General features: G+C 47.0%; 1 protein-coding gene across 5 annotated transcripts in view; it reads left to right on the plus strand.

Annotated features, from left to right (window-relative positions):
* Positions 1–25,480, plus strand: part of SRGAP3 (SLIT-ROBO Rho GTPase activating protein 3) — a 242,801-nt gene that overhangs the window by 193,194 nt on the left and 24,127 nt on the right. For 3 of the 5 annotated variants that reach the window (XM_045832177.1, XM_045832178.1, XM_045832181.1), the window contains exons 12-18: positions 2,728–2,830; positions 7,816–7,876; positions 9,552–9,629; positions 14,970–15,104; positions 17,875–17,980; positions 18,181–18,408; positions 21,447–21,526. In XM_045832177.1, the coding sequence (XP_045688133.1) occupies positions 2,728–2,830; positions 7,816–7,876; positions 9,552–9,629; positions 14,970–15,104; positions 17,875–17,980; positions 18,181–18,408; positions 21,447–21,526 (791 nt within the window). Of the gene's footprint in view, positions 1–2,727; positions 2,831–6,705; positions 6,737–7,815; positions 7,877–9,551; positions 9,630–14,969; positions 15,105–17,874; positions 17,981–18,180; positions 18,409–21,446; positions 21,527–25,480 lie in introns of all 5 variants that reach the window. The other 2 variants (XM_045832179.1, XM_045832180.1) reach the window with 1 other exon arrangement.

Consider the following 25,480-nt stretch of genomic DNA (forward strand, 5'->3'; position numbering starts at 1 on the left):
TGGATGTTGACACCCATGTGTATTGGGTTTTCTAGGGGACAATCTAGTCGCTGTCCTTCAGTCACAGAGTAATTTGAGGCCAAGTCCTGTGTTGCCAACATTTGTTTATTTTCATCTTGGTTGAAAGGCAGAAAGGGGACATTGGTCTCTGGTTTCTCTTCCTTCCTCTCTGTGGCTTTCTCCGTTCCTGTTTTCCCTGCCTCTCTCTCTTTCTTTCTTTCTTTCCTTTTCGCTCTGCAACTCAGCAGCAGAAGAGATGGAAGGCTTAGGCTGCCCCACTTTCCTTGGCTGAGCTGCCCCCCTGCTCCCCACTTTGTGCCCCACCCAGCATTTCAGTAAGTCGGTATCTATTTGGTGTCATGCAAAGTTGGGATAGCTATGTTTCCTTGTCAGAGATTCCAGGGTTTCCTTGTCAGAGGTTCCAGGCGGTGCACAGAGCACCACACAAAGAAAGAAACCCCAGTGTGATTCCAATAGCCTTTTGCTTTCTGGATTGGGTAGAAGAAGTGGGGGAAAGTATCCTATTTTCCCTTTATTCCATTTTGTAAACTCAGAAGAAAAAAATCCTTAGGAGGTATTTTCAGGAAATCCAGTAGCTGGGCACCAGGACTTTTTGGTACTCGGTGTCCAACACCTGTATTAAGAGTCTCTACTCCTGTTGGCCATGGGAGTTTAATACATGATTTAATGCTACTGCTGGATGTTCTGTGATAAAATCAATTCCCCACTTTACATTCATACCTGAACCTGGAGTAGAAAGAGCTGAACTCTATTCATTCCCATGACCTTGGGCAAGTGTCTTAATCTCTCATCAGCTTATTTGCCTTACGTCTAAAGTGGGTCTAATAATTCTTGCCTAACTCCCAGGGTATTGTGAGGGTGTCGTACCATGTGAGATAAGGAGCTGATCTGAGAATGTTCAAAAACAGAAACCCCAAACACTGTGAGGACAAGGGAGCAAAGTTGCTATCTTAAGTTATTCCTAATTTATAAGACTTGAAACCTATGGCCCCATGTCAAATTTTTTGGCAATTTCTTTTAGAATTTGGAAATATAAGAGCAGATTTATTGTGAGAAATACCAGCGCCATATACCCACATCCTCAAAAAATAAGTAACTTACACAAAAAAAATGACATGGACTTAGCTAACCGAATTGACAAAAGATCCAAGATGGGCTCGAAATATTCTTGCCTGTTGTTTCATTTCAAATTTTTGGTCTGTGCTGTTATTTTGGTTCCAGTGTTTGGGTGGCATGATATTTGGATTCAACTATGTCTTTGCCCATGCATGTCCTGGAGCTAGCAGCATTTGCTCAATACTCAAACACCGAGGAGAAGCTGGTTAGAGCTTCCAGGATGGCTGGGCTCTTGAGGAGACATGCACAAGGCCAGTGAGCAGAGGCAGCATGGCTCTCATACCCCTTGATTGGCTCCAAAACCCCTAAGACCCCTTGCGCATTTACAGAACTCAGTCGAGACCTGGGGACCATTATCTGTGCCTGGCTGGGCCCAGATGTGCTGCTTCCCAAATTGTGAACCAAGCCATTTGAAAATGAATGGCTTCTTTTGGTTAGGGGCACTCCTCCTAGCCTCAGAGCCCTTTGCCCTGGAAGGCTGGCAGCATTGAGTCAGGCCAACTTGGGCGACGAAAGATGAGCAAATAAGCCAACACAGGCCTATGCATGGTGAGCAACTCTGGAAACTGGTCCAGTGCTTGTGGCTGTTTCACTGTTCTGAGGAACTGTGGTGCAGTTTCCCCTCCCTGTGGCCAAGAGTGGAGCACAGGGAATGGAGATCCTAAAGCAAAGCAAGACACTTTCAACCTGACCCCATGGGTCCTCCGCTGGCAAGGGTTAATGAGAGGGCTGAGTCTTTGGCTGGAAATGGAGTAGTGCCCTGAGGCTCTGTGGCCGGCTCAGTGGGAAAAATTTTGGATTTGCAGCCAAAGAGGCCTGAGTTTAGGGCTTGGCTCTGCCAGTTCCCCTTTCTAGGTCTCAATTTTTGCTTCTTTAAAATAAGGCCACACATACAGGACTGAGCTGATGTTAAATGTGGTAATGGATCTGAAAGTGCTTTAATCAAAGTGTACTTGACTAAAGAACAGGATATAGTCGTCATCCTGGGTCACCCCAGGACCCCAAAGAAGCTGCAGCCTCCCTCTTGGCATCAGTTTCTTTATCTCTAAAATGAGAATAGTAATTGCCTGGCTCTCAGATCAATGACATAAAGATTAGTCAAGTGCATTTGAAATGCCAAGAGGCATTAGGAAGATCAGTGCCCTGGTACATTGGGAGTTGGCACTTGGTGATAAATTTAAGCCAAAATAATGAAAATTAACCCTTCCAATCATCTTTGGAAGTCTCTTGCTTTCTCAGGCTACAGATTACATCTGTCTCCCCTGATTCCCCCTCCATCTGGTCAGCTTTGCAGGATGACAGCCTCTGATTGGAGAGTCAGTGGTCCCCTGGACATGTACTGTGTCCCTGCTGTGATTTAGAATGCATTTGCGTTATACGAGTTTTGCTGCTGCCTAACATTGTGGGTAAAGTAAGAGCCCCCCGACATCCAAAGGCCTTCAGATGGAGCGTTGGACAGCCATGTGCTGGGGGTTCAGGGGCTCCCCTTTGCATTTTGTGTTCTCCCATCATGGGTTTTAAGAGTGTCTTTCCCAGTTGTATGTTTACATTGGTTGCTTTCTTGATTTCTTTTGTTCCATTTTCCCCTAGGCCCCCCTGTCTTCCCCCTAAACCACAGAAAATGAGGAGACCTAGGCCTCTCTCAGTGTGTAGCCATAAACTATTTAACGGCTGTATGGAAACGTTCATTAAGGTACTTGTTGGGGAGCCGCAGAGTCCGCGAATGCGCCCAATGTAATGGCAGCCTTTCTCCACCTCCTCCCCTTGGCCAGCAGCCCTGCCCCTACCTATGGGGACTTTCCATCTGTACCCTTGGCCAGGCCCTATGGCGAACTGGTTCCTCCCTGAAGCCGGTACCTTAGCTTTGGTGAGGGCTTCTAATCAGAGCTGCCTTTGTCTCTGACCAGTTGCTCCTAAGTGCCTTCCTGTGATTCTCAGGGGTAAGATCATGAAGAAACCCAGTGAAGTCTGAGTGGGGCTGAGATGCCAGCCCTGCCTTGCTGCTTCAGGAACTGTGGCCCTCCTAGCCAAAGGGACAGTCAGAGAAACCCCCTACCTCACTTCACAGCCACATCTTCCAAGAGGAGCTTGGTTGGAAGGAACACAAAGAAAGTCCCTGTAGGCAACAGTGTGATTTTTTTTTTAAGTTAAGAATATACCAGCAAAGGAAACATAAGTTTGTACGACAGGACACCCTTCTACCTAGTTTTGCTTCTTGTTAGGTGGTTTGGGAGAAGGGAGAAAAACTGAGACAGTCCCTATAGAAGTCCTGTTTGACCCTTTACACCTTAAAAACAAAAGTGTTTCAGCTAGGTGAGTTTTCTTTTCTTGCTTCTTGAATGCAAAGGGTACAGGATCAAGCCATCCCAGATGGAATGACACAGGCAAATGCAGATGGTGATGGAGTTGGAAAGGGCAGCAGGTTGGGGAGTGACTGAGCAAGGATGGGTGCATTCTTAACATCGGTCAGGGGAGCAAGAGAGAAGGCCCCTGCCAGAGCTCCCCACCATCCAATGAAGATGCTTTCTGCAGAAAAGAAGACTGGTGTCGCTTGGGGGAAATAAAGGCTCCTGGGCTTTGCTGCCAGTTTTGGAGTAGTAGTCATAGTTCCCTGCCCTGCCCTCTCTCCTCCGTCCTCAGGGTACACACAGGACTTGCAGAGGGGGTGGGGGTGGGCAGCGTGCCTGGATCTCAGGCCTGTTTCTGCCTGTGGGCTGAGTTCTGGGGAGAGGGCAGTGGGGCACAAGTTGAGGCTGCCCGAGTTGGAAACAGCGGGGGCTGCTTCAGGTTACCTCAGAGGAGTGAGGCATGGAGGGTCCCAAATGGTGGGGTGCTGCTGGGTGAATCAGGAAAGAGGTGCTATGTAGAGGTGTCCTTGAGTGAGCACTTTTCCGTCCCATGGGCTACAGGAACATGAGGCTGTGTCAAAGGGTCCTTCTTTCTTCAGCCTTCCTCCTCTCTCTGCCAAGACTTCATGCTCGACCTTGGAAAAGCCACTCTCCATAACCGAGCAGGGCCTGAAAGGCGTGTAAGCTGTCCTTCCCGACCTCAAGGAGCTTATAGTGTCAGTGAGGAGGACTGCAACACGGAAAGCGGGAAGTGTGAGGTGATTCAGACGAGCGCTTGGTGAATTATCCCCGAGGAAACACATTGTGTGTGAGCTTAAAGAAGGAGAGCTATGACCACTAGGGCATAGGAGGCTTGGGGTTGGGGGCAGGGAGGGTGGCGCTACAGGGAAAATAGGAATAAAGCAGAGAGGAGTAGGGCAGAGTCATCCCTGAAAGGAGGAAGAAAATGAAGGCTCAGAGATAGGACGCCTTCTCTAATCTGCTCAGCTCTTTGGAAATCGGTGATCAGTGAGAACAAATGGAAGGGGCTAACTCCTACCTGAAAGGATTGAAAAATTAGGTGTTCTAAGGAAACAATCTCTTAGCAGACAGCTCCTACATTACATGAGTGACTGTCTAGTCATCTGACTTCATTCCTCCTGACAAACACATGAGAACTCCTGCAACCATATGGCAGTTTGCCCCTCGGAGGTAATCACCGTGGGCAGCTACGTTCTTATTCCACAAACATACTGTCGCCGTTGCTTCAGTTAGCCAGTCTTCCTTAGAGCTTGTAGCATGGCCTTTGTCAGTGGTGCCACACTTTGTGTTAGAATGAGCACCCTGGTCCTTCAAAGCTCAGCTTTGCAGTGCGCTGGAGGTACAGAATGGCAAGAGGCACGTGTTGGACGGGGCTGGTGGACCGGCTCTGAAAGGAGCCCACAGTGAGGGACACCCCAGAGCACCGGGCTATGGCTCATTGTTGGAATAAGTGCATGGCCTCCTCAGGGGACTGTGTGACTGAAAACGAAAGAGGTATGTTTGTTAACTGAGTGCATTTCTGCGAGTTACACTGGGCTTACGCCACATACCTTCTGTGCAGTTCAGCAAACTTCTGCACACCTACTGTGAGCTGGCAGTATGTAGACAAGTTTGTGTGCACCATGGTCTTACTCTCAAGGATTATTAACGTCCAGAAAATGAAAAGGCAGTATAATATGGTCAATTCTTCAGCCTCTGTGAAAAGAATTTTATTTTTTCTTATGATTCACAAGCTATCTGGAAGAACATTCTGCATGGACTTAGAATCTCCTGCTTGGAAATGCCAAACCTGTAAAGGTTTTCCAGTAAAATCACGTCACTGGGACTCCATGATTAGAGGAACAAGGAAGCATCCCCAAGTTAAGAAGGACAGATAAATGCATTGGAGTTATGTAATAGATTTCTAGGGACCTACCTGAATTGACCCTTTTTAAAATCCTTGACTTTTTTCTCCTCTCAGATAGAAACCCAATTTTTATTATAAATTTTGAAGCCTAGGAAGTCTGCTCCTGGGCAGAGGGGGAGTCCTCACCTTCTCTCTATAAAATAAGAATAGTAATTACCTACCTGTTGAGTGTGTGATACTGTCAGCACCAATGAGCTGAGAGACACCATGTTTCTAGGACACTGCCTGGCACGTAGTAAGCTCTGCGGAAGTGTTAGCTCTTAGTGTTGCCATTAGCTGTTAGGAGATTGCTCATAGAGCTCTGTCGGACCAGGCTGCTGGCTTAGTCCTAGGATTCAGATAGGTTTGGCTAATACATGATAGTTCCAGTTTTCGAGATGCTGGCAACTAGACAGATAACACCACCTTGAAGGTGCACGTCCTCCAGTTTCCCAGTTCAGCCTCCTCAGAAGCCTGGAAGAGACACAGCACCCTGCCTGCTGCACTACAGGAAGAAAGAACAGGTAGTGCTCCCCTGGAAATCGGTGGCTTCAGTGACTTCAGTGAAAGCAAAGGCAATATCCTGAAGGTGTTCTCACTCTCTGCTGCTCTCCCTCCCCCAGGCCTTTCTCAGCTTCTGGGTTCCCTGAGGTGTTCTCAGCGCTAGTGTGAGGGTCCAGGGTGGGAAGGAGAGAAAAGCCGTTTGGAAACCCAGGAGAAACTCCCCAGGCTGTTTGGTAGGAAAGCCTGGGAAACTGTTTGGAATTTGGAATCAGGCAGAACCCTTGGGGGCCTACCCAGAGGGCACGTGATAAACATGGTAAAATTAGCTTTTCACCAAGAGTGAGTTTCCTGAGCTGGATTCAAGGGACAGTGTTGCAGAAGACACAGGAAGGCATGCGTCTCTCCTGTGGGTAGCTGGGGTCACATCAAGGGGTCTTAGGTGGGCTCCTGCCCACTGGTGAGTGAAGAGCCCCTGCATTGAGGAGAAGCCAGTATGCGATGAGGAAAGTGTCCAGTGCACACCGCGCCTGCACTTTGACAAGGACTCAAAGAGGCCCCTACGTCACCTGGCATCCAAGGCAGCCACACTGGAAGGCTGGCTAGGGCAGGGTCCAGACCCCCCACGGGGCCCTGGGTCTCGGGGAATCCCTCCCGGGCAGGCTGGCCAGCAGTCTCCCCAGGACCCTTGCTGGCTGCCATTGCATTTTGGCGTTCACGGACTCTGAAGGATCTGCTACTCTAACTGATCTTACTCCTGCATAATCTTCTCTTTTTTTCCTGCTCTGCTGCCTGTTTATTTTTTGTTATCAGAGGAAGAAGAAATGCTCGAACCAGGAACCAGGTATTTACTAGAAAGGTCCGTTAGCCCCATTCAGCTGGATGAAACCTGTCTTTAATATTGACTTCTAGAACAGGGCCCACCTTGCCCGTTGCCTGTGGGTCTGTTTTATTATTCTCTCCCTGACCATAGTTAATCAAGGAAAGAATTCACAGGTGGGGTGTGGCGGAGCCACAAAAGCCCCCAAATGCCCTTTACAAAAGCACATTGCGTATGCCTTATTGTTTCCTCACCTTCTGAGGAGCCTCATGATTTAGTGTGACCCCCTTTAAAGAAAGTTTTAAGAATATTTTATGCTCTTTAGTGATCTGACATAGCAGAAAGGCCAACCAATTGCAGAATCCAAAAGAATATTATCCCTTGCCCAGCCCTTGTTGGCCATGGGCCAGCCCAGGAAGATGTAGTTGAAAATACATTCACACGCCAGATGCCTGTGCTCAGAACTGCATCTTATTCAGCCAATTTGACTAAGGTTGGCCACTCAGTGGTCGAGAGCTGACATAAGCTGTTTCTAGAACCTTTTTAAATAACGTGTTTACTATTTAGCAAAGTATCTGGATGCTTAGGGTGTAACATACTGAATAGAACTGGTCTTCCCTTCCCAGAGCTCAGAAGGACCCCTAGGGTCAGCTTTGCTTCTTGCATAGCATGCTCTTCCTAATTCTGGCATCAGGACTGTGGTCCTGGGAGGAGGCCTCGATCTGCTTTTCTGTCCCTGAGTGCTGGGAGAACAGGGTTGAGTGGGGCAATGTGGAGCGGGAGGCAGACTTCACCCCTCTGTGTAGTGGGTCCTCCTCCTTCCCAACCACCTGTCAGGCCTCCTGAACCCTGATTCTTTCCCAGCTAAATAAGAAGACAGAGCATTTCTTTAAAGTTATCATAGCTATGCCTTTTTCTACACATCACTGAAGACTTTGTATTTTAACTGTTTGTGGAGACTTTAGGATTAGCAGTTCCTTGCTTGTTTTCCTACTAATCTGATGGTACTAATATTCTGGCTTGAGTTTATAATCTGTGTTTGTAATGTCTGTTTCCTTGTGGTGGTTGCCGAGCCCAATAAAACTCACATTTTTTTTCTTAAGGATTCGGGACAAGCTATACCACTTGTAGTTGAGAGCTGCATCCGATACATCAATTTATACGGTAAGCTCAATCGTGGGGCAGTGTTTTCAGCTCTCTCCAGAACAGGTGCCAGGCTGTGCTCATAGGGAACGAGATTCTGACTCATCTGGAAGACTTCCTGTCACTGCTGCTCTTCTGAATGCTATCTTTTGAGCCTTGTGTGTTGGGGGAAGGAGAGCAGTGGTTAGAAGACTCAGGAACTAGGAAAGTGGAGGCACAGGGAGGGCATGGACGGGGGCACAATTTTAGCTCCTTTCTCACTCCCACCCAACCCAGAGCTCTGCTTTGAGCCCTGAATGCAGTTGGCCAATCAGTTAATGCTGTGAGTTTGTAGTAAGCTCCATGAAGGAAATGTAGTAGCTGGGATTTGCTAGCCATGGTATCCCCAGCACTTAACTTGTACTTCCATCAACTCATGTACTTATTCCTCCAAAAGCATTTTTTCGGAGTGCATAGCAGGCACTGTTTGAATGGTGGGAATACAGGCTTGTGCAAGATACTAGTAAGTTGCCAGCCATAGGTAGTTTATATTACCAATTGGAAGGGCAAGGAAATAAAAAAGCAGAGAAATAATAGTGCAATGTCAGGTATTGATATTGCCAAAAAACTAATGCAGAGGGAATAGAGAGTGGCTGGAGGGGGCAGGGCTGTTTGGTGAAGGTGGTAAGGAGAGACCTCTCCAGGGGCTGATTAAGACTCCAGGGCCCTTTAAGAGTCTAGCGAGTAGAGGGAGCCAGCCATGCAGCCCAGGTGGAGAGAAGGGCAAGTGTAAAGGCCTCATATGGGACCAAGGCCAGTGTGACGACAAGAATGGGCCAGTGACACAGTGCAGAAGGTCAATATTGGTTAATGAAAGAAATAAGCGTCTACTGAGCACATGATATGTACAAACCAAACTTTGATGAAAGCCCACCTTTTAAGAGTAAACATTTTACTAAATTATAACGTGGAGAGTTTGTTTTATATAGACAAACCGAATCCCAGGGCAAGGATCAGAGTCTCCCCGACTACTGCCCATTTCAGAGAAGGGAGGCCCTTCAATTCCCTCAGTCCTAGAGGATGCTGATATGTTGTTACTGTTAGGTCAGGTGTCAGGGTCTCCTTTTTTCTGTCCTTGTAAAATTTAAGAAAATGAGATCATTTCTCTTTAACAGTGTAATCTCTCCTACATTCCTCAATCACAAGTGAGCATGTTCTTTAGACTCCAGCTTTTCTTGAAGGGAGAAAATTCCTGTGTCGGGGGAAGGCAGGGCGAGGCAGTGGGATTGATCCTTCTTGTTCAAAACCTCCATGGCCATTCCTCTCAGATGGCATTTGTGCTCTCGGGTGAAGGTCCTTGGTGTCAGTGCGGCTGGTAAACTTGGTAGCAGCATGCACTGACCAGTCATTTGCCTGAGCCGACTTATTAACTTGGAAGGTATCCACAGATCCAGTCTTGATATAAACTTCTTATGGCCTTTTCCTCCAAGTCCAGACAAGAGACACAGACATACGAAGCCGGATGTGTCTGAGTATTTTGGTTCAGGCATAGTTTATTGCAAAGGCCATTTTGGGCTTCTGCCAGGAGGCCTTCATTGAGAATGACTGTCTGATAAAGGGAGAAATAGACGAGCAATGACATGAGTCATCAGGTTCCCACTGGTCTGATAGCCGAAGGCCTCATGGCATTTTTCTCTTTCTTTATTTTTCCCTATAGGACTCCAGCAGCAAGGGATCTTCAGAGTGCCGGGATCTCAGGTCGAGGTCAATGACATCAAAAATTCCTTTGAGAGAGGTAGGTGCAGAGTGACCATTGCAAGCTTGTGGCCAGAGGGATCCAGGGTGGGGCTAGCACATGCCTTAGAGCCAGTGGTGTGCTGGGCTGGCTCGTATCTACATCTCTTTCCAGCTTTGCCTTCAGCGACTTCACCTTGGTAGCTTGAAATCAGCCATGGTGGGAGTATTTACATTGCAGAAATTGGTGAATGCTGAGATCTTTTGTTTTTCTTTTTTCCTTCCAATGAGCTAGCTATTAAACACTGACCAGCACACATGGGTGGCTCTGGCAGGCTGTGCGGTGTTTGCTAGGATACAGGGCTTTGTGAAGCACTCTGGACTGATTATGCGAGTCTGAAAAGGCTGATGTGTTTTAGAAAAGTTGGAAGAATATTGATAATACTGAGTGGCTTTCTGAATATCCTAATTCTTAATTTTCTATGTAGTGCTTTTGGCAAAGCTGTACGCTGGGAGGAAGAGACCACCCCCAGTGAGGTCACCTAGTTCTCACTTTGGTTAACCAAGGGTAGAGAAGCTTATTAGAAACAAAGTGACCACTAGAATAGGAGCACAAATGGCTTATTTGGTACAGCCTCCCTTGGCCTCAGAATCCCTGATGGGGACAGACAGATGGCCAGTGACAGTGTCCATGCAAAGTAAGGACTCCCTGGTCTTCATACACCTCTGCCTTTATACTAGGTGCTTATCTTGCATCCTAAATAATATCTTTGCTTCCAGTTTACCAGCATTTTGGAAGGATAACATCTCCACAGTCTACTCCTTTTAACTCTCATTTATTACTTTTTTCTCTGAATGATTTTGATATTAAGTTTGGTCTGAGGACCCCAATCCCAAACTCATTTCCCTGCAGTAGATCATGTCCCAGTTTACAAAGAACTTTTTCACCCATTGTTCTAACAGCCTTGGGATGTATATGGTTTGTCCCTGTTGGCTGTGCTCTGAACAGGCCTCCCCCGGGGGTTCCAGCTGTAGAATTCTCCCCAGTTATTATGGGGATTCTCCTGAAAGGGCTGCCTCCTCTGCACACTTGCCCCCTCCCTAACCTCCCAGTTCCATCCTGAGGTCTAGCTCAGGGTGGAGGAAGCATTCTGTCAGCCCCAGGTGGTCACCACCACAACCCCCAGCACAGACCTCTGAGGCCCTAGGCACTCCGATTTGGAGCCAGGTATAGAGAGAGGATTTGAGTGGATAGGGCACTCAGTGGCCTCCTAGGGCCCAGGGGAGCTTACGTTCTGGAGTGCATTCCAGGATCTTGGGCACTCAGAACCAGAAAACCCCAGAATTCCCCTGTTCCAGACTCCTACTCTTTATTTATCCATTCATTCATCAACTCAACCAGCATGCCCTGAGCCCTACCCTGCACTAGGTAATAGACCAGGGCCTGAAAATAAAATAGGAACAAAAAGACAGTCACTGCTAGAGGGGGAGAGCACAGGCAGCAGGATCAGTGCAATGATGGAGTAAGCACTGGGTAGCAGGCCCTGCTTGGACGGAGCTTAGAGAAATAGTAAAGCCCAGGAAAGTTTCCTGGGAAAGGAAATGTCTAAGCTGAGCTTAAAGAGTAAGAGCTAGGGAAAGGGGATTCCACACCCAGGGAAGAGCATGTACAAAGGCCATAAAGGTAGAAGTATCTCCCTGATGGAAGTGTCATTCATTATTCCCTGAGCTTCTCTTGACAACACTGAATGGCCCAATCTAGAGCTTTGTTTCTGCATTTCCCCAGCTCCTTAGCACCCCTGCTGCCCTGCATTCATTGTAAATGAATGGAGACATGGCAGGAACCTTTGCTGGTCCCATCCTCCAGGGCTCATCCCATTATACAGAATTCCTTGAGCCTCACATGGGTGAACTCACTGCATGGTGCCTCCAGACTGGCGAGCACTTCAGCCTGGCATTTTCCTGATTCCCTTTGTCCTGTAAGTAACCTTGTTCCAGGCAACCAGGCCCTAACCCTGCCCCAGAAGCGCTGCTTTCTTTCTTGAATGTGATCTTCTAAGTTTAGCACCTTCTGTCACTTGCTTGGGTGCCTTGCAGGGGTGATATGAAATTTAAAAGAATTCTCTCCTTCTAACAAGCCTTAGACCACCTCCTAACAAGCCTTAGACTTTAGATCTCTGCTGGGCAGAGATCACCTGACACAAATCTCAGCTGCAAAAACATATTTTCTGCTTTTTCTTTGCATCACGTATACAGTTGGCTCCTTTCCCTCTCCCCACCATTCGCAAGTGAGTCTCATTCTCTCAGCAGCCGGTTCCTTCTGCTCCACCTGAGCCTACAATGAAGCATGGCTTAATTTAGAGGGATTGTTCCTGGTATGTCTCTTTTAAGAAAAATCATTCCTGGCTTCCTGGGGCTGGCTAGTGCCCAGATTTCTCATTTACTCTTTTCTGTTTCTTGACATACACCAACCAACTGTCCTGGCTTATGCTCCTTGCCCCTCTGGTCCTTGGGTTTGCCTCCTCCTGCCTCTCCTGAAAACCCACTGTGTTTCTCCACATCTCCTCCACTTTTCCCCCACCCCCACCCACCACCACACCACTACCACCAACCAGGTGACCAGAGCTTGCACAGGGCTCAGCATTTCTCTCCTTGCCCACCCCTCACATCCCTCATGCTATAACATGTGACAGAACTTTCTCTCCAAAACTGGTACAGTGTGTGTTTTTCCTTTCTTTCTGTTGTATTTTTTTAAATTCAAATCCCAAATCCCTCTGCAGGACACCTGACCTTTACTTATTGTTCAGATAGTTGGGTCTTTCTCCTACCTTAGCACCCTTCTTTCTCTGGAGCAGAAGTTCTTACCTATGTTTCTTGCAAGACTGTTGAAAGAAGCACCTGTCTCTTTTCCTTAATCTTCTGGAAAGCCATTCTTTGCTTATTCTAAACCCACTTTCTATTTCTTCTGACATGAGTCAACCAGGGTTTTAGTTGGGATTATTATTATTGCTGTCAATAGATCTTAAACGCACTCCTCAAGTTTTGAGATCTTGTAATCTGGTGAAATGAAGGAGGAAACATTGGGAAAAGGCAGGACTCAGCAGCTGTGCCTTGGAGAGAGCTGTGGCTTGCTGGTACCTCCCAGGCCAGATTTCCACCTCTGTTTCCCTTCACAAACCAATCCATGTCCTCTTTGTGCGTCAAGATGAGGGCACTGCCAGTGGTCTCTCCTATGCAAAGGGCGGCTGGAAAGGGACCCACTGACCCTTTCTCCCTGCACAGACCATGGCAGGGTTTGGAATTGGGGCTAAAGTCATAGCCTCTAGGATATGACACATTCTAGCCTCAACTTGGTCCCTCTGAAACTATTTCTTGCCTCAGGAGGAGGGGTGTGACCCAGAGACATGGGGGGAACTGTTATGTTGAGGAGCCTCAGGAGGGGCTTGCATGCACCTGTGGCCACAGAGAACTGCCCGCGTGAGAAATACTACCTGCATGCTTCCTGCCATGCCCCGTCCAGCAGCAAGTTCCCCTGGAGCCTTAAACACACACTGTCTGTTCACATCTGCCCTGGGCACAGCCCTTAAAGTCTTCGGCAATGCCCGGTGACCTGGCTGAAAGTCAGCTGTAGGCAAGGCCATCCGGTAGCAATTCTAGCTCTCCCAGAACATCTGCTGGCAAGGTATGAACACAGCTTTCTCTCAACTTCCCTGGCTTTTACTCTAATTCTCCTTCTGGAGGAAGCCATCATTCACATACACCATCCTGTTCATCTTGAGCTCTGGAATTCCATTCGCTTCTAGAGCCAAAATTGACTAGTCTTGCAGAGAGCCAAAGGCCTAAGGTAGGAGGAAGGAATGTTACAGACTGAGTATCTTCTGAGAGGCAGAGCAAGAGTGAGTGGTGTGTGATATCAATATGTTAATCATGTTAACAAGGAGAGCTAATATGGAGACCAAAATCTGTGTACTTTTGCATCATGACCCCCCCCCCCACAAGAGTAATGTGTGGTAACAATAAGGAAACGGCTTAACATAATGCAGAGTTTAGAACTCGTACGGTCCTTCAGAGGGGCCTCAAGGGCTGCTGCTGGGGTAGAGAGGGAGGTTGAGAGGATCGGCCTTGGATCTCTCCCCCTAGTTCAACTAAGACAGCTTTCTTCTATATGTGGAAAGAAAAAAAAAGGTTGGGATTCTGCTGCAGAGGAAGGAGGGAAGGAGGAGTGGGAGGGGGAAGGGAGGAAGACAGACAAGAGGCAGGCGAACAGGCAGACAGAATTGAAAAGGCAGAAGGAGGACCATCTCCCAGGCATTTGCAAGAGCTGGGAGCTGCCTGTTCTATTTCTGACCACACGAATGTGGGCAAGTTGTTGCTCTTGTCGGGGCCTCAGCTTTCCCTTCGAGAGAAGGGCGGCGCTGGAACCGCGCCTCCTTGGTGCTGCTGTGAGGATCCTGGGAGAGCATGCATGTGAATGTGCTATAGCAGTGCAGGCCGTGATTTTTTAATGTTTCCTCTCCTCCTTCTCCATGAAAAAGTCTTGTCAGGGAAGCATTCTCGCTCTTCCTGCGGGACATCTGAGAGACCAGCCTGCGCAACACCCGTGTCTGGCTGCCGCTCACGGTTGTTCAGGTTGGCACTGCGCAAGGGTGCTCCGCCCAGAGGGCAGTGGGGGGACTTGGGCTCAGGCTCTGTATGCCACAGCCCTAGTTCGGGAGAGAAAGGGGCTTTCTCTGATTTGAGCTGCAGCCCTGGCTCGCATTCTCCTCATTCTCCTCCTACGGAGGCAGGGTGAAGAGAGCTAAGTGTGAATTTCCAGCTGTGCTCTTCACTGCTTGCCAGTCCCCGGGTGCTCCTGGCTGTTCTGGGAGGAGGAGGAGAAGGCCCTTGTGCAGGCTTCTCTCAGCACCTCCAGGGAGGGGGCACGTTGCGCGTTGCTTCCTCTCGCCTCCCCTGTGGAAGCTCTTCTGGGGGTGAACCAGCTCAGCAGCCGCAGTTAAAAACAGCAAAGTGCTGCTCTCCCGCCAGATCATTTGCCCTGTCCTACTGGCCAAAATCTAAAAGCTTGACAACATCCCTTGGGCAGGACCGAGGAAAAGAAGCCTTCTCCTGTGTTGCTGGTAGTTGTATCAACTGTGCAGCCCCAGTGGAGAGAAAGCATATAGGCAAAGACGAGTGTGAGTTAGTGAGTGTAAGGGAAGGGTGACGGGTGGTTTTATTTTATGTTTACAACACTGCTATAGACTTAAACATTTACAAAATCAGTTACTCGGAACTTGCTGTGTGGAGGAGGTCATCCCATCTGCCTCCCCTCCAGTTCAGGCTGGCCTCGGTCATCTCTTCTGCCACCTGCACGTTCCCTGCCTCCTTCCCACGCTGACCCATTGCCCCTGTTCCCTTACAGGTGAGGACCCTCTTGTGGATGATCAAAATGAACGAGATATCAATTCAGTCGCTGGTGTTTTAAAACTGTATTTCCGAGGACTGGAAAACCCACTCTTTCCTAAGGAAAGGTTTCAAGATTTGATATCTACTATTAGTAAGTATTTCCCAGGCAGAATGACAGTTTCCTTGACAAGTCTTTGTTGAAGTTGCACTGTGAGCTCATCACTGTGCTAGGCACATGGGAAGGACACTGTGAAAGAAGCAGTATGGCCCTTGTCCTCACAGAACTTAAAACCTAGGTGTAGAAATAACAAGATGGTTTATAATGGGAGAGTTAATGGGCATGGTACACCCCTGGGTATGGAAGAAGTTCAGAAGAGAAGAACAGAAGAAGACTTGGTTTCTTCGATCATAGCTGAGAGTGATCCGTGAGCAGAGTCTTCAGGAGGGGCAGACACAGGGATCCTGGGGAGGGTTGGGGACACACAGACCAGTGGTCCAGCAGGAGGGTGTCCCATCCAGAGCATGGTGTGAGAGGCTGGAAGGGGGACACGGAGCAAGAGAGGGAAGACCTTGAATGCCATGCAAGGATTCCAGAGATGTTCCCCTTGGGTAACGTGGAGGCATGGAGGGTTTGGGAGTCAGGTCAGCAACATGACAAACAAGGAAAATGGTGAACATGAGTTGATTAGGGGCTTCCTCTAGCCGTCAGAGTCTTCCTCGACTGGAACGTCTGTGGGTGAAGTCAGGAGCCCAGGTCAGGGGGTTGAAGTGAAGATGCCTTGCCTGTCAGATGCCAAAATCCAAGGAAACCTTTTGTTAATACTTTTAAATTAACTTTTAATTTAGAATATGAACATTTTAGTGTTTTGGGAAACTCTTTAATATGATTGACAGAAAATTATCCCGTCCCCAGTTTCAGTAGGGACACTTCTCACAGTCTTCTGAGTGAGATTTGCAGCCAAGAAAGTGCCCCAGACGTGGTGACAGCCTACGGAGGCCAAACCCCCTCCTGCGCCTTGCGTGGGAAACCCTGCTCCACCCTTCTGCCCTTCACATCGCTTCCTGCTCATCTTTCCAGACCTACTCCAAGCTCCAAATCACCCCTGAGAAATTCCGGACCACAAAGGTCCAACCTCATCTGCTTCCCATGTCACCTGCTCAGCCAGTGATTCCAGAAGCCCCAGTAGTCCGTTCCTGAGCAGGGTCCTCAGCAGACAAGGTGGTTGACCTCAGGCACAAGCTCATTACATTGACTGACTTGAATCACAGCCTAAATCGTCGTACTGTGAGAAAGAACATCCTTCTCAGTTCCTTCCCAAACCCTGTGATTATTTACATCAAGGAAAAAACCTCATGGCCAATCTCCCTTCTCCACGGAGAGATGGAATTCAGTCTCAGGAACTTTTGTTATACAACAATGTCTACCTATAATTTAGTAACATTGTTTTGATTGCATTGTATCTATTTTTATTACCTTCTAATTATAGCAAATGATCCTTATTTCCCATTTACAAAACAAGGTCAAGTCTCCTTTTTAAATAAATGTTTTTAATTAAAAGTTAATAAATAATAGTGAAGGTGGTACGAGGGTGGTATGAGGACATGGAGGGACAGTGAAATTGATAAAGATACAAGAACTGAACTCTGGGAAGGCTCTGGCGGGGCTCCCCGGAGCCAGATCCTGAAGGTGGGCTGGAGTATGCCCGACAGACCGCAGAGGTCAGCAGTGTGTGCAAAGGCCTAGGAGTGGCCAAGCCCTTTGTGAGAGGGCGACGGTGGGTAAGCAGCCTGGCATGTAGTTCCACCACAGGGCACTACTAGCATGTGGGGCAGGAGCAGCGGCCACACCCTGTCCCCGGATGCCAAATGCCAGTAGCACCCTCCAGTCTTTGACAAACTCAAAGAATGCCTCACTCGAGTATGCCTGCAAATGTCCCTTGAGGTGCACTGCTCCTTCATCTGAGAAGCATAGCTCTAAGTCATCTTCAGACATGTTGGGAAGGGGCAGTGACTAGGAGATGGGTGTGCAAGGCTGGTTGAAACCCCTTCATGAAGGGCCTTGGATGCAGAGGAGAAGTTGGACAGGTGTGTTTTAGAAGAAACATGTTGACAGAATGTGAGGGCTGGAGGGAGGAACTGTGGTAGAAAAAACATGTTTTCTGAAAAAAAAACTGACGTGGATTTGTGCACCAGCCCAGCATCAGTGCTGCACATGAACATCAGAGCTTCGGCAGCTCACTCTTTGTGGTGCCAGCTTTCCCTCTCAACTAGGCAAAGCATACATAGCACCTTGCTCTCCTTATCAGGCCCAATTTGCTGCTCCCACCCCTGGCCTGACTGATTCAACACTCTTTTCCTGAGCACCTACTATGTGCCAGCTGATACTATAGCTGAGCTGGTGTTTATAAAGAGTTCGATGAAACATAGTTTACAGGAGATAGAAGCTCAACTTATACTGGCTTAATCTATAAAAGGGAATGCATGGTCTCACATTCATGAAATTTTGGGCCCCCACTGGACACATACCCTACATGGCATTGGCAGGAATTTGTCCTCTCTATTTCTGGGTTATCACCACTTTCAGGCAGGATCTTCTCCCATGGGATCCCTCAGCAGCTTCACACTTTCCTCTGCCCAGTTTCAAGAGGGTGCCTCTCTCTCAGTTCCTCTGGCCCAAAGTCCCAAGGATCAACTGTGATCAGTTCTGATGAGGCCATGACCCCTCCCTGGCCCTACCCAGTGGCCAGGGGAATATGATGCTTTCATTGGCCAAGCCAGGGTCCCATTTCAGTCCCCAGAACTGAACAGAAGTGGCTCCCCTGAACTATGTGGGCTGATCTAGTACAAAGTGGACCTCACGAATGTTGTCTGTTTGGCTCTCTGAGGATGATAGGCGACCTGAAAGCCCCTTTATGTTACAGAACTGGAGAGCCCAGCTGAGAGGGTGCATCAGATCCAACAAATCCTCATCACCCTTCCCCGCGTGGTCATCGTGGTCATGAGATATCTCTTCGCTTTCCTCAACCAGTGAGTTGTCCAGCCAGGGGGGGCCCCTCTTTGACTCAGCCCTGACCTCTTTTGGGAGGGGGATCCCTGAGGCTTTTGCAGGTGCAGCTGTTCTTATAACATGGAACCCTCCCAGAGCTGAGTGGAGCCCCAAGAGAAAGAAACCACAGGGGGAGGCTTCGCCTTTCCCAGGTGACTTGTGGGTGCCTCCTCTCTCGTAGCCTCTCGCAGTATAGTGATGAGAACATGATGGATCCCTACAACCTGGCCATCTGCTTCGGGCCCACCCTCATGCACATTCCTGATGGGCAGGACCCTGTGTCCTGCCAGGCACACGTCAACGAAGTCATCAAAACCATCATCATTCATCATGAAGCCATCTTCCCCAGCCCCCGGGAGCTAGAGGGACCCGTGTATGAAAAATGCATGGCTGGAGGGGAAGAATATTGGTAAGATTCCATTCCTCTTAATATTACTATTACCATCATTGTTGTTGTTGTTGCTGTTGAACAGGAACAGTAAGAAACCCTTTAATTTTCTTACTGCTTTATAGCCAGTACCCCCATATACATTTTCTCATTTGAGCTTCACAGCAACCTGACATGAGATAGATGCATCAGTAAAGACTGTGTTGATTTATAAGGGACAGAGATGCAACTCACATTGGCTTAAGCTAAATGGGAATTTATTGGTTTATTTAAAAAGTCTGAGATCATGGCTTCAGGTATAGCTGGACCCAGGGGCTCAACTATTATCATCAGGACTCAGTCCTACAATCCCCAGCCCATGGCTCTGCTTTCTTCCATGTTGGCTTCATTCTCAGGCAGCCTATTTCTTGGAGGTTTCAAGAAGGCATCTGGTGCCTTGGATGGTGTGGCTCAGTGGATTGAGTGCCGGCCTGTGAACCAAAGTGTCACCGGTTCAATTCCCAGTCAGGGCACATGCCTGGGTTGTGGGCCAGGTCCCCAAGAGGGGGCACATGAGAGGCAACCACACACTGATGTTTCCCTCTCTTTCTCCCTCCCTTCCCTTCTCTCTAAAAATAAATAAATAAAATCTTAAAAAAAAAAAAGGTATCTGGTAACTGCAGATTTAGAGTCCATTCTCTCAGCATCCCCAGTGAAAAAAAGAGCTTCTCCTTCCAAACATTCCAACACTAGCTCAAGAATGGTATCTCCCTGCTAAGTCTTGAGTCTGGCGAACTAAGATTAGCAGATGTAATGCTGTCGTTGGCCAGGTGAATTGTCAGCCCATCCCAGGCAGCAGGGAAGTAGGTAACCCCATTTCAAACACATGAATGGAGAGTGACATACCCTGCCATTGTCCCCTTCACCCGAGTTCTCATTTCCAGAGAGAACTCACTGTCTGTGAGAGCTCCATACCAGGTCAGCAGGTGCAAGTTGGTCACTGGGGTGGGTCTGGGGAGAAGTAAGTTAGGACCTTATCAAAATCAGGGCTGACTGCCTTTCCCAGGCTAAGACCTTAAATGAAGTAAATAGGATTTTTTTTAATGTGGAAAAGACAGGAGATTCAGAACACCAACTGACAGAGACCAACCAGTCAAAGGGTTCATATTCTCTCTTTATTCTCAATCCAAGACAATGCACAGCTGTATATTTAGGCATTACCTGCACTGCTTCGAGCCAGGTGCCTACAGGAGTCTGTCTTTTCATTGTCAGAGTATTCCTGGATTCTTGAATTGCTTTAGTTTTTGTGGGCATATTTGGGCAACTGCTGCAAAGAAGAGACATGTTCCAGCCTCTGTTTCCCACACAGAAGGACCAGACCCTGCTGTTATCTAATCATAGCTCTTTAATCTCATTTGAGGCACTAAGAGTGCGTCTGTCCCTGTTCTGTAATAGAAACATTAAACAGCCAGCAAGCAGACTTTCTGGACAAAGAGCTTTTCAAGGTTTTGTAATCATTACCAGCTCTCCGTTCTTATTGCTATATGTATATAAAATCAGCAGTCTGGGTAGGGTCCTACGCTCTCAGTGTATTTGTCAAAGAACAATATACAGTCACCACACTCTTCTTAATGGCCTTTACATCCCATAAGAAAGGAAAACTATTAATTACATGGTAATTTTAGAGACATTTTCAAAGCACAAAAGTGAGATTTGGCTAAGGGTCTCATCACAATGGACAACATTCATTGATTCAACAAATGGTTATGAGCATCTGTCCTGGCTCAGGCCCTGGGCTGAGGGGGAAGGGATGTACCTCGAACAGGATTAACTCCTGATGCAGGGAGCCCTGGTGGAGGAGGGAACAGGCAGTTCCAGAAATGGGGTCCCCTGAGCCAATGTAGGGAGTTCAGGAAAGGGTTCCTGAAGAAAACAATGACTTAACTGAGACCTACAGAATGAACTGGTGTCAGCTAGGTGGAGTGGGCAAAGAATGTTCTGAACAAGGAAATGCAGTTCTCTGTATCTGGAGTGTTTCACGTGACGAGGGGGTGGTGAGAGAGGATGCTCTGCAGGCCAGCAGGAGCCAAGTGATGAGAGATCTGGAACAAGCTGTTGTGCAGAGTCTGGACCTTATCCAGGAGGCAACAGAGAATTTTTCATAATAAATAAAATCTATATTCTTTTAAATGGTGTCACAAATGTCACCTCCTCCAAGAAGCTTTCCCTGACCACTCTGTGTAGGTCTCCTCTGCTCTTGTCTCTGTTCTTATCTCTGCTCATTGGCTCCTATATAAAACATTTCCACTTGCAGCAGTTTTATTTCCTGGCCCATGAGAGCAGGTCTGTGTCCACCTGACCCCTCAGTGCATCCCACCTACCTAGCATGGTGTCAGGTATATATTAGGACTCAATCAATGGCTCAGTGAAAAAAACTGACTATGTGAATGAACCCTAGCCTCGAGAAATTTATAATCTCATGAGAGGGTAGCAGCTAGTGAAATTATCCCAGTGCATATATGACTAAATTGGACAGGCCTTGACTCACTCTACCACTCTGTCCATCCTGGTTGCCTGCCTGCTGGCGCCACCAAGACTGAGCTGGGCTTCTGCACACAGCAGCTGAAGGTGGCTCTGAGGAGCCCAGCTCCTCGTGAGCTTCCCTCCACCTCGCTGGATGCTCAGCTCCTGTGAAGGCAGGGAGCCAGGCTAAGTGAATGACTCACAGCACTTCCGAAATGCCTTTCTTTTCTGCCCTATGGTTTTCTAAGGATAAAAGTCAAGGTTTTACCACTGCCCTCTGGATCTTACAGAACACCATGGCATTGACAACTTTACCAAGAAGACACCCCAACAAATTCCAGGGCTGGGGGCAACCAGGGAAGGTTATGCAGGGAAGCTTCCCAACCAGGGAGCCGTAAGTGGTTTTCTCTTAGGAAGGAAAGTCCATGGATGGTCAAATGGAAAAGACGGGCTCAAGCGGGCCTGGGCCTGATCTGGGTCAAGGCCCGGATGTGGACTGGGGGCAGTGTGAGGGTACAAAGCCCCTGAGTGAGTTTCCTTCCCATATCTCCTTGCAGTGATAGCCCGCACAGTGAGCCAGGGACCATTGATGAAGTTGACCACGACAATGGCACTGAACCTCACACCAGTGATGAAGGTAAGGGAGGGGTAATCTGGGGCCAAGGAGCCCACCTGGGGCCTCTCGTGCTGACTTATGACTGCTTAATGCTGGACTGGACCGCATAATCCCTCCAGCTTTGTACGTCAGCACATCATCCTGCAGAACAGAGGGGGCCCAGGAAGACTGCAGCGGCCAGTGCACTCCCATTTGCCACATTCCTCATTCCTTTCTGTGTCCTTGCGGGCCCAAGTTCATATCCTACATGACAACAGTTTCCTAAGTAGGAAGCATGCTTTGTCCCTCTGTCCCTCCCCCACCAGGGATCTGTCCTGTGCCCAGCCTGTGCTGGGACTTGGGGCATGTCGCTGAGCTAGACTTGTGTCATTGGGGACCTCCAGTCTTGTTACCTGACAGGTTGGGAGCAGCTCCCCATGATCAGAGTGAGGACGCCAGGCTCCAGATGTGTCCTAGTGTGGTGGGCTGCCAAAATATAAAGCCTAACAGGGATGACCCAGAGATGTGGAGGGGGAGGGGGAGAAGGAGAGGGAGAGGCCAGTCTGGGCTCTGAGGGGCTCAGCAGGCCCTTCCACCCCTTCTAGACTAGCCAGGTAAGTCTCAGGGGCATCTCAACTGCACTGATAAGCAATCTTGATAATACAGGCCCAGGGCCAGCCTATCCATTAGGCAGAGTAGGCACAGTGCCTAGGGCCTATGATACTTTAGAAATGTCTTAATTTCTTTTAAAGCAAGAATAAAAAAATAAATATGACCTAGCCTGGGTTATAGTCATCTTTATACCAATGCAGTTGTAACATATAATTTTTAACTTTTTTTTTAACAGAGGAAAAGACCCATGCCAGTAAAAGTGCAGCGGGTCTGTCATAGTCATAGCACAGCCCATCATCTGCATCTAGAAAACCACTAAGCCATTAGTTCTGTTGGAGGTCCACTATGGGTCAAATTTTGTTTTGGTTGGGATGCGTGCCTCTGAGAAGGGGTCCACAGTTCATCATATTGTGCTAGGCATCTGCTTCAAATCTGTGTGAGATTTTTGTTTGCAGTTCTCAATGTTTAGTAAAAAATTTCAAACATGTAGAAAAGCTGAAGGACTTTATACAGTGAACAAACATACATTTACCACTTAGTTTCTGCAATTGTTAATATGGTGTTTTACTTCTTTTTTTTAAAGATTTTATTTATTTATTTTTAGAGGGGGAATGGAGGGAGAAAGAGAGAGAGAGAGAAACATCAATGTGCGGTTGCTGGGGGTCATGGCCTGCAACCCAAACATGTACCCTGACTGGGAATCGAACCTGCGACACTTTGGTTCGCAGCCCGCACACATGGTGTTTTACTTTATCGTATATTCATCTATCCATCTCTCAGTCCAGTTCACGTTTAACACATTTCAAAGTGCATTGTAATCATCAAGGCACACATCCTTCAAACACTTTAGCATGCAAGTAATTAACTAGGGGTCAATATTGTTTATGGTTCTTTTTTTTTTTTTGAAGTAAAATTACATACACAGAAATGTACAAATCTTAATAGTATCATTCCATGGGTTTTTATAATGCAAAAACTAGTGCTACTCAGACCCCTATCAAGATATGGAACATTTCCAACGCCCCAGAAAGTTCTTCATGCCCCTTCCCAGTCAGTCCCTTCCCCAAATGGCCCAAGAAGCACCCACTGGCTGGCATGATGTACTTTTTCACCACAGACAGCTTGCCTGTTCTAGAGCTCTATATAAATGGAGTTGTATGGAACAGGGTTCTTTGGCTCTTGTTTTTTGCTCAACATAATATTTAGAGATTTATGCCTATTGTGTATATTAGGTAAGGTTTTGAGGGTATTAAACAGTAGTACAGTCAGCTTATATATGAACACCCAATTTTGCCTGAACCATGGCCACTCTGCCCTGTGAGAAATAAAGAATGGTAGAAAGTGAAAAACAGTGGCCACTTTATTGCTGCCTTGGCTACTGTTCCTAACCCCTCATGCAGAGGTGGTAAAAGGGCCTGCACCACGTGGCCGAGGCCTGGAACCTAAGAAGGACTTTCCCTTCCTCTTGTTTTAACCATTTTATTGTAATATAATTCACGTAGCATACAATTCATCCACTTAACATGTGCAATTCAATGGTTTTCAGTATATTCACAGATATGTACAGTCTTGACACAATTTTTGAACTTTTTAATCACCATGAAAAGAAACTCCATGTCCTTAACTATCATCCCTCACCCTCCTATCTCTGCACCCCACGCCCCACATTTTCCCCAGCCCTAAGCAATTACTAATCTATTTCCTGTCTCTACATATTCATCTGTTCTGGGCATTTCACACAAATGGAATCATGCGATACGTGGCTGCTGTGTCTGGCTCCTTTCACTCAGCATAGTGTTTGCAAGGTTCATCCCTGTTGTAGTGTAGATCTGGAATGTGTTCCTTTTTATGGCTGAATAATATCCCCTTGTGTGGATAGACTACATTTTCTTTATCCATTTGTCAGATGATGGACATTTGGGTTGTTTCCACTTTTTGATTATTATGAATAATGCTGCTATAAACATTTGTGTACAACTTTGTACAGGCATGTTTTCATTTCTCTTGGGTATACCTATGCAGGAATTGCTGGGTGATAAATAGCTCTGTGTTGAATCTTTTAAGGAACTGCCACACTGCTTTCCAAACCCTAGTGGGCATGAAGTGGTGTCTCACTGAGGTTTTGAGTTGAATTTTTCCAACAACTAATGATGCTGAGCATCTTTTCATGTGTTTGTTGGCTATTTGTATATCTTCTTTGGAGAAATGTTACTTCAGATCCTTTGCTCACTTTAAAATTTGGTTGTCTTTTTATTATTGGGTTATAAGAGCTCTTTATATAGTTTAAATATAAGTCCTTTAGCAGATACATGACTTACAAACATACTCCATAGGTTGCCTTTTCACTTTCTTAATGGTGTCCCTTGAAGCATAAAAGCTTTGTTGCTTATGCTTTTTGTGTTATATCTAAGAATCCTTTGCCAAAACCAAGTTCATGAGATTTAACTTGTTTTATGCTAAGAGTTTTATAATTTGAGTACTTATGTTCAGGTAATCCATTCTGATTCATTTTGAGTTAAAGTTTGCATATGGTGTAAGGTACTAGCCCAGTTTTATTCCTTTGTGTGTGGCTCTCCATTTGTTCCAGCACCATTAGTTGAAAAAATTATTCTTCCCCTCACTGAATGGTCTTGGCCTTCTTGTGAAAACATCAGTTCACTGTAGGGGTTTATATTTGGACTTGCAATTCTATTCTACTGGCTTATATGAGTGGGGACCCAAAAAAACCAGAATAGTCTTCTGGAAGGCAGGCCCCTTGTAGTACAGGCTTCCCCTGCTAGGTGAGTCTTCTAGGAACCTATCTGGGTTTTTTTTTTAAGTATATTTTATTGATTGTGCTATTACAGTTGTTCCAATTTTCCTTCTTCCCTCCAGCAATCCCCACCCCCCCCCCGCCCGCTTAGTTCATGTCCATGGGTCGTGCATATAAGATCTTTGACTTCTCTATTTCTTCCACTTTTCTTAACATCTCCCTGCCTATTTTGCATCTATCAATTATACTTCTTAATCTCTGTACCTTTTCTCTCATTCTTCTGCTTCCCTTCCCCACTGATAACCTTCCAAATGATCTCCATATCTATGATTTTTTTCCTATTCTAGTTGTTTGCTTAGTTTGTTTTTATTTTTTAGATTCAGTTGTTGATAGTTGTGAGTTTGTTATCATTTTATTGTTCATAGTTTTGATCTTCCTTTTCTCAGATAAGTCCCTTTTAACATTTCATATAATAAAGCCTTGGTGATGATGAATTCCTTTAGCTTTGCCTTGTCTTGGAAGCACTTTATCTACCCTTCCATTCTAAATGATAGCTTTGCTGGATAGAGTAGTCTTGGATATAGGTCCTTGCTTTTAATCACTTTGAATACTTCTTGCCAGTCCCTTCTTGC

This window comes from Phyllostomus hastatus, unplaced genomic scaffold (assembly GCF_019186645.2).
Source record: "Phyllostomus hastatus isolate PE091 unplaced genomic scaffold, TTU_PhHast_1.1 phas_contig_16, whole genome shotgun sequence".
Lineage (NCBI taxonomy): Eukaryota > Metazoa > Chordata > Mammalia > Chiroptera > Phyllostomidae > Phyllostomus > Phyllostomus hastatus.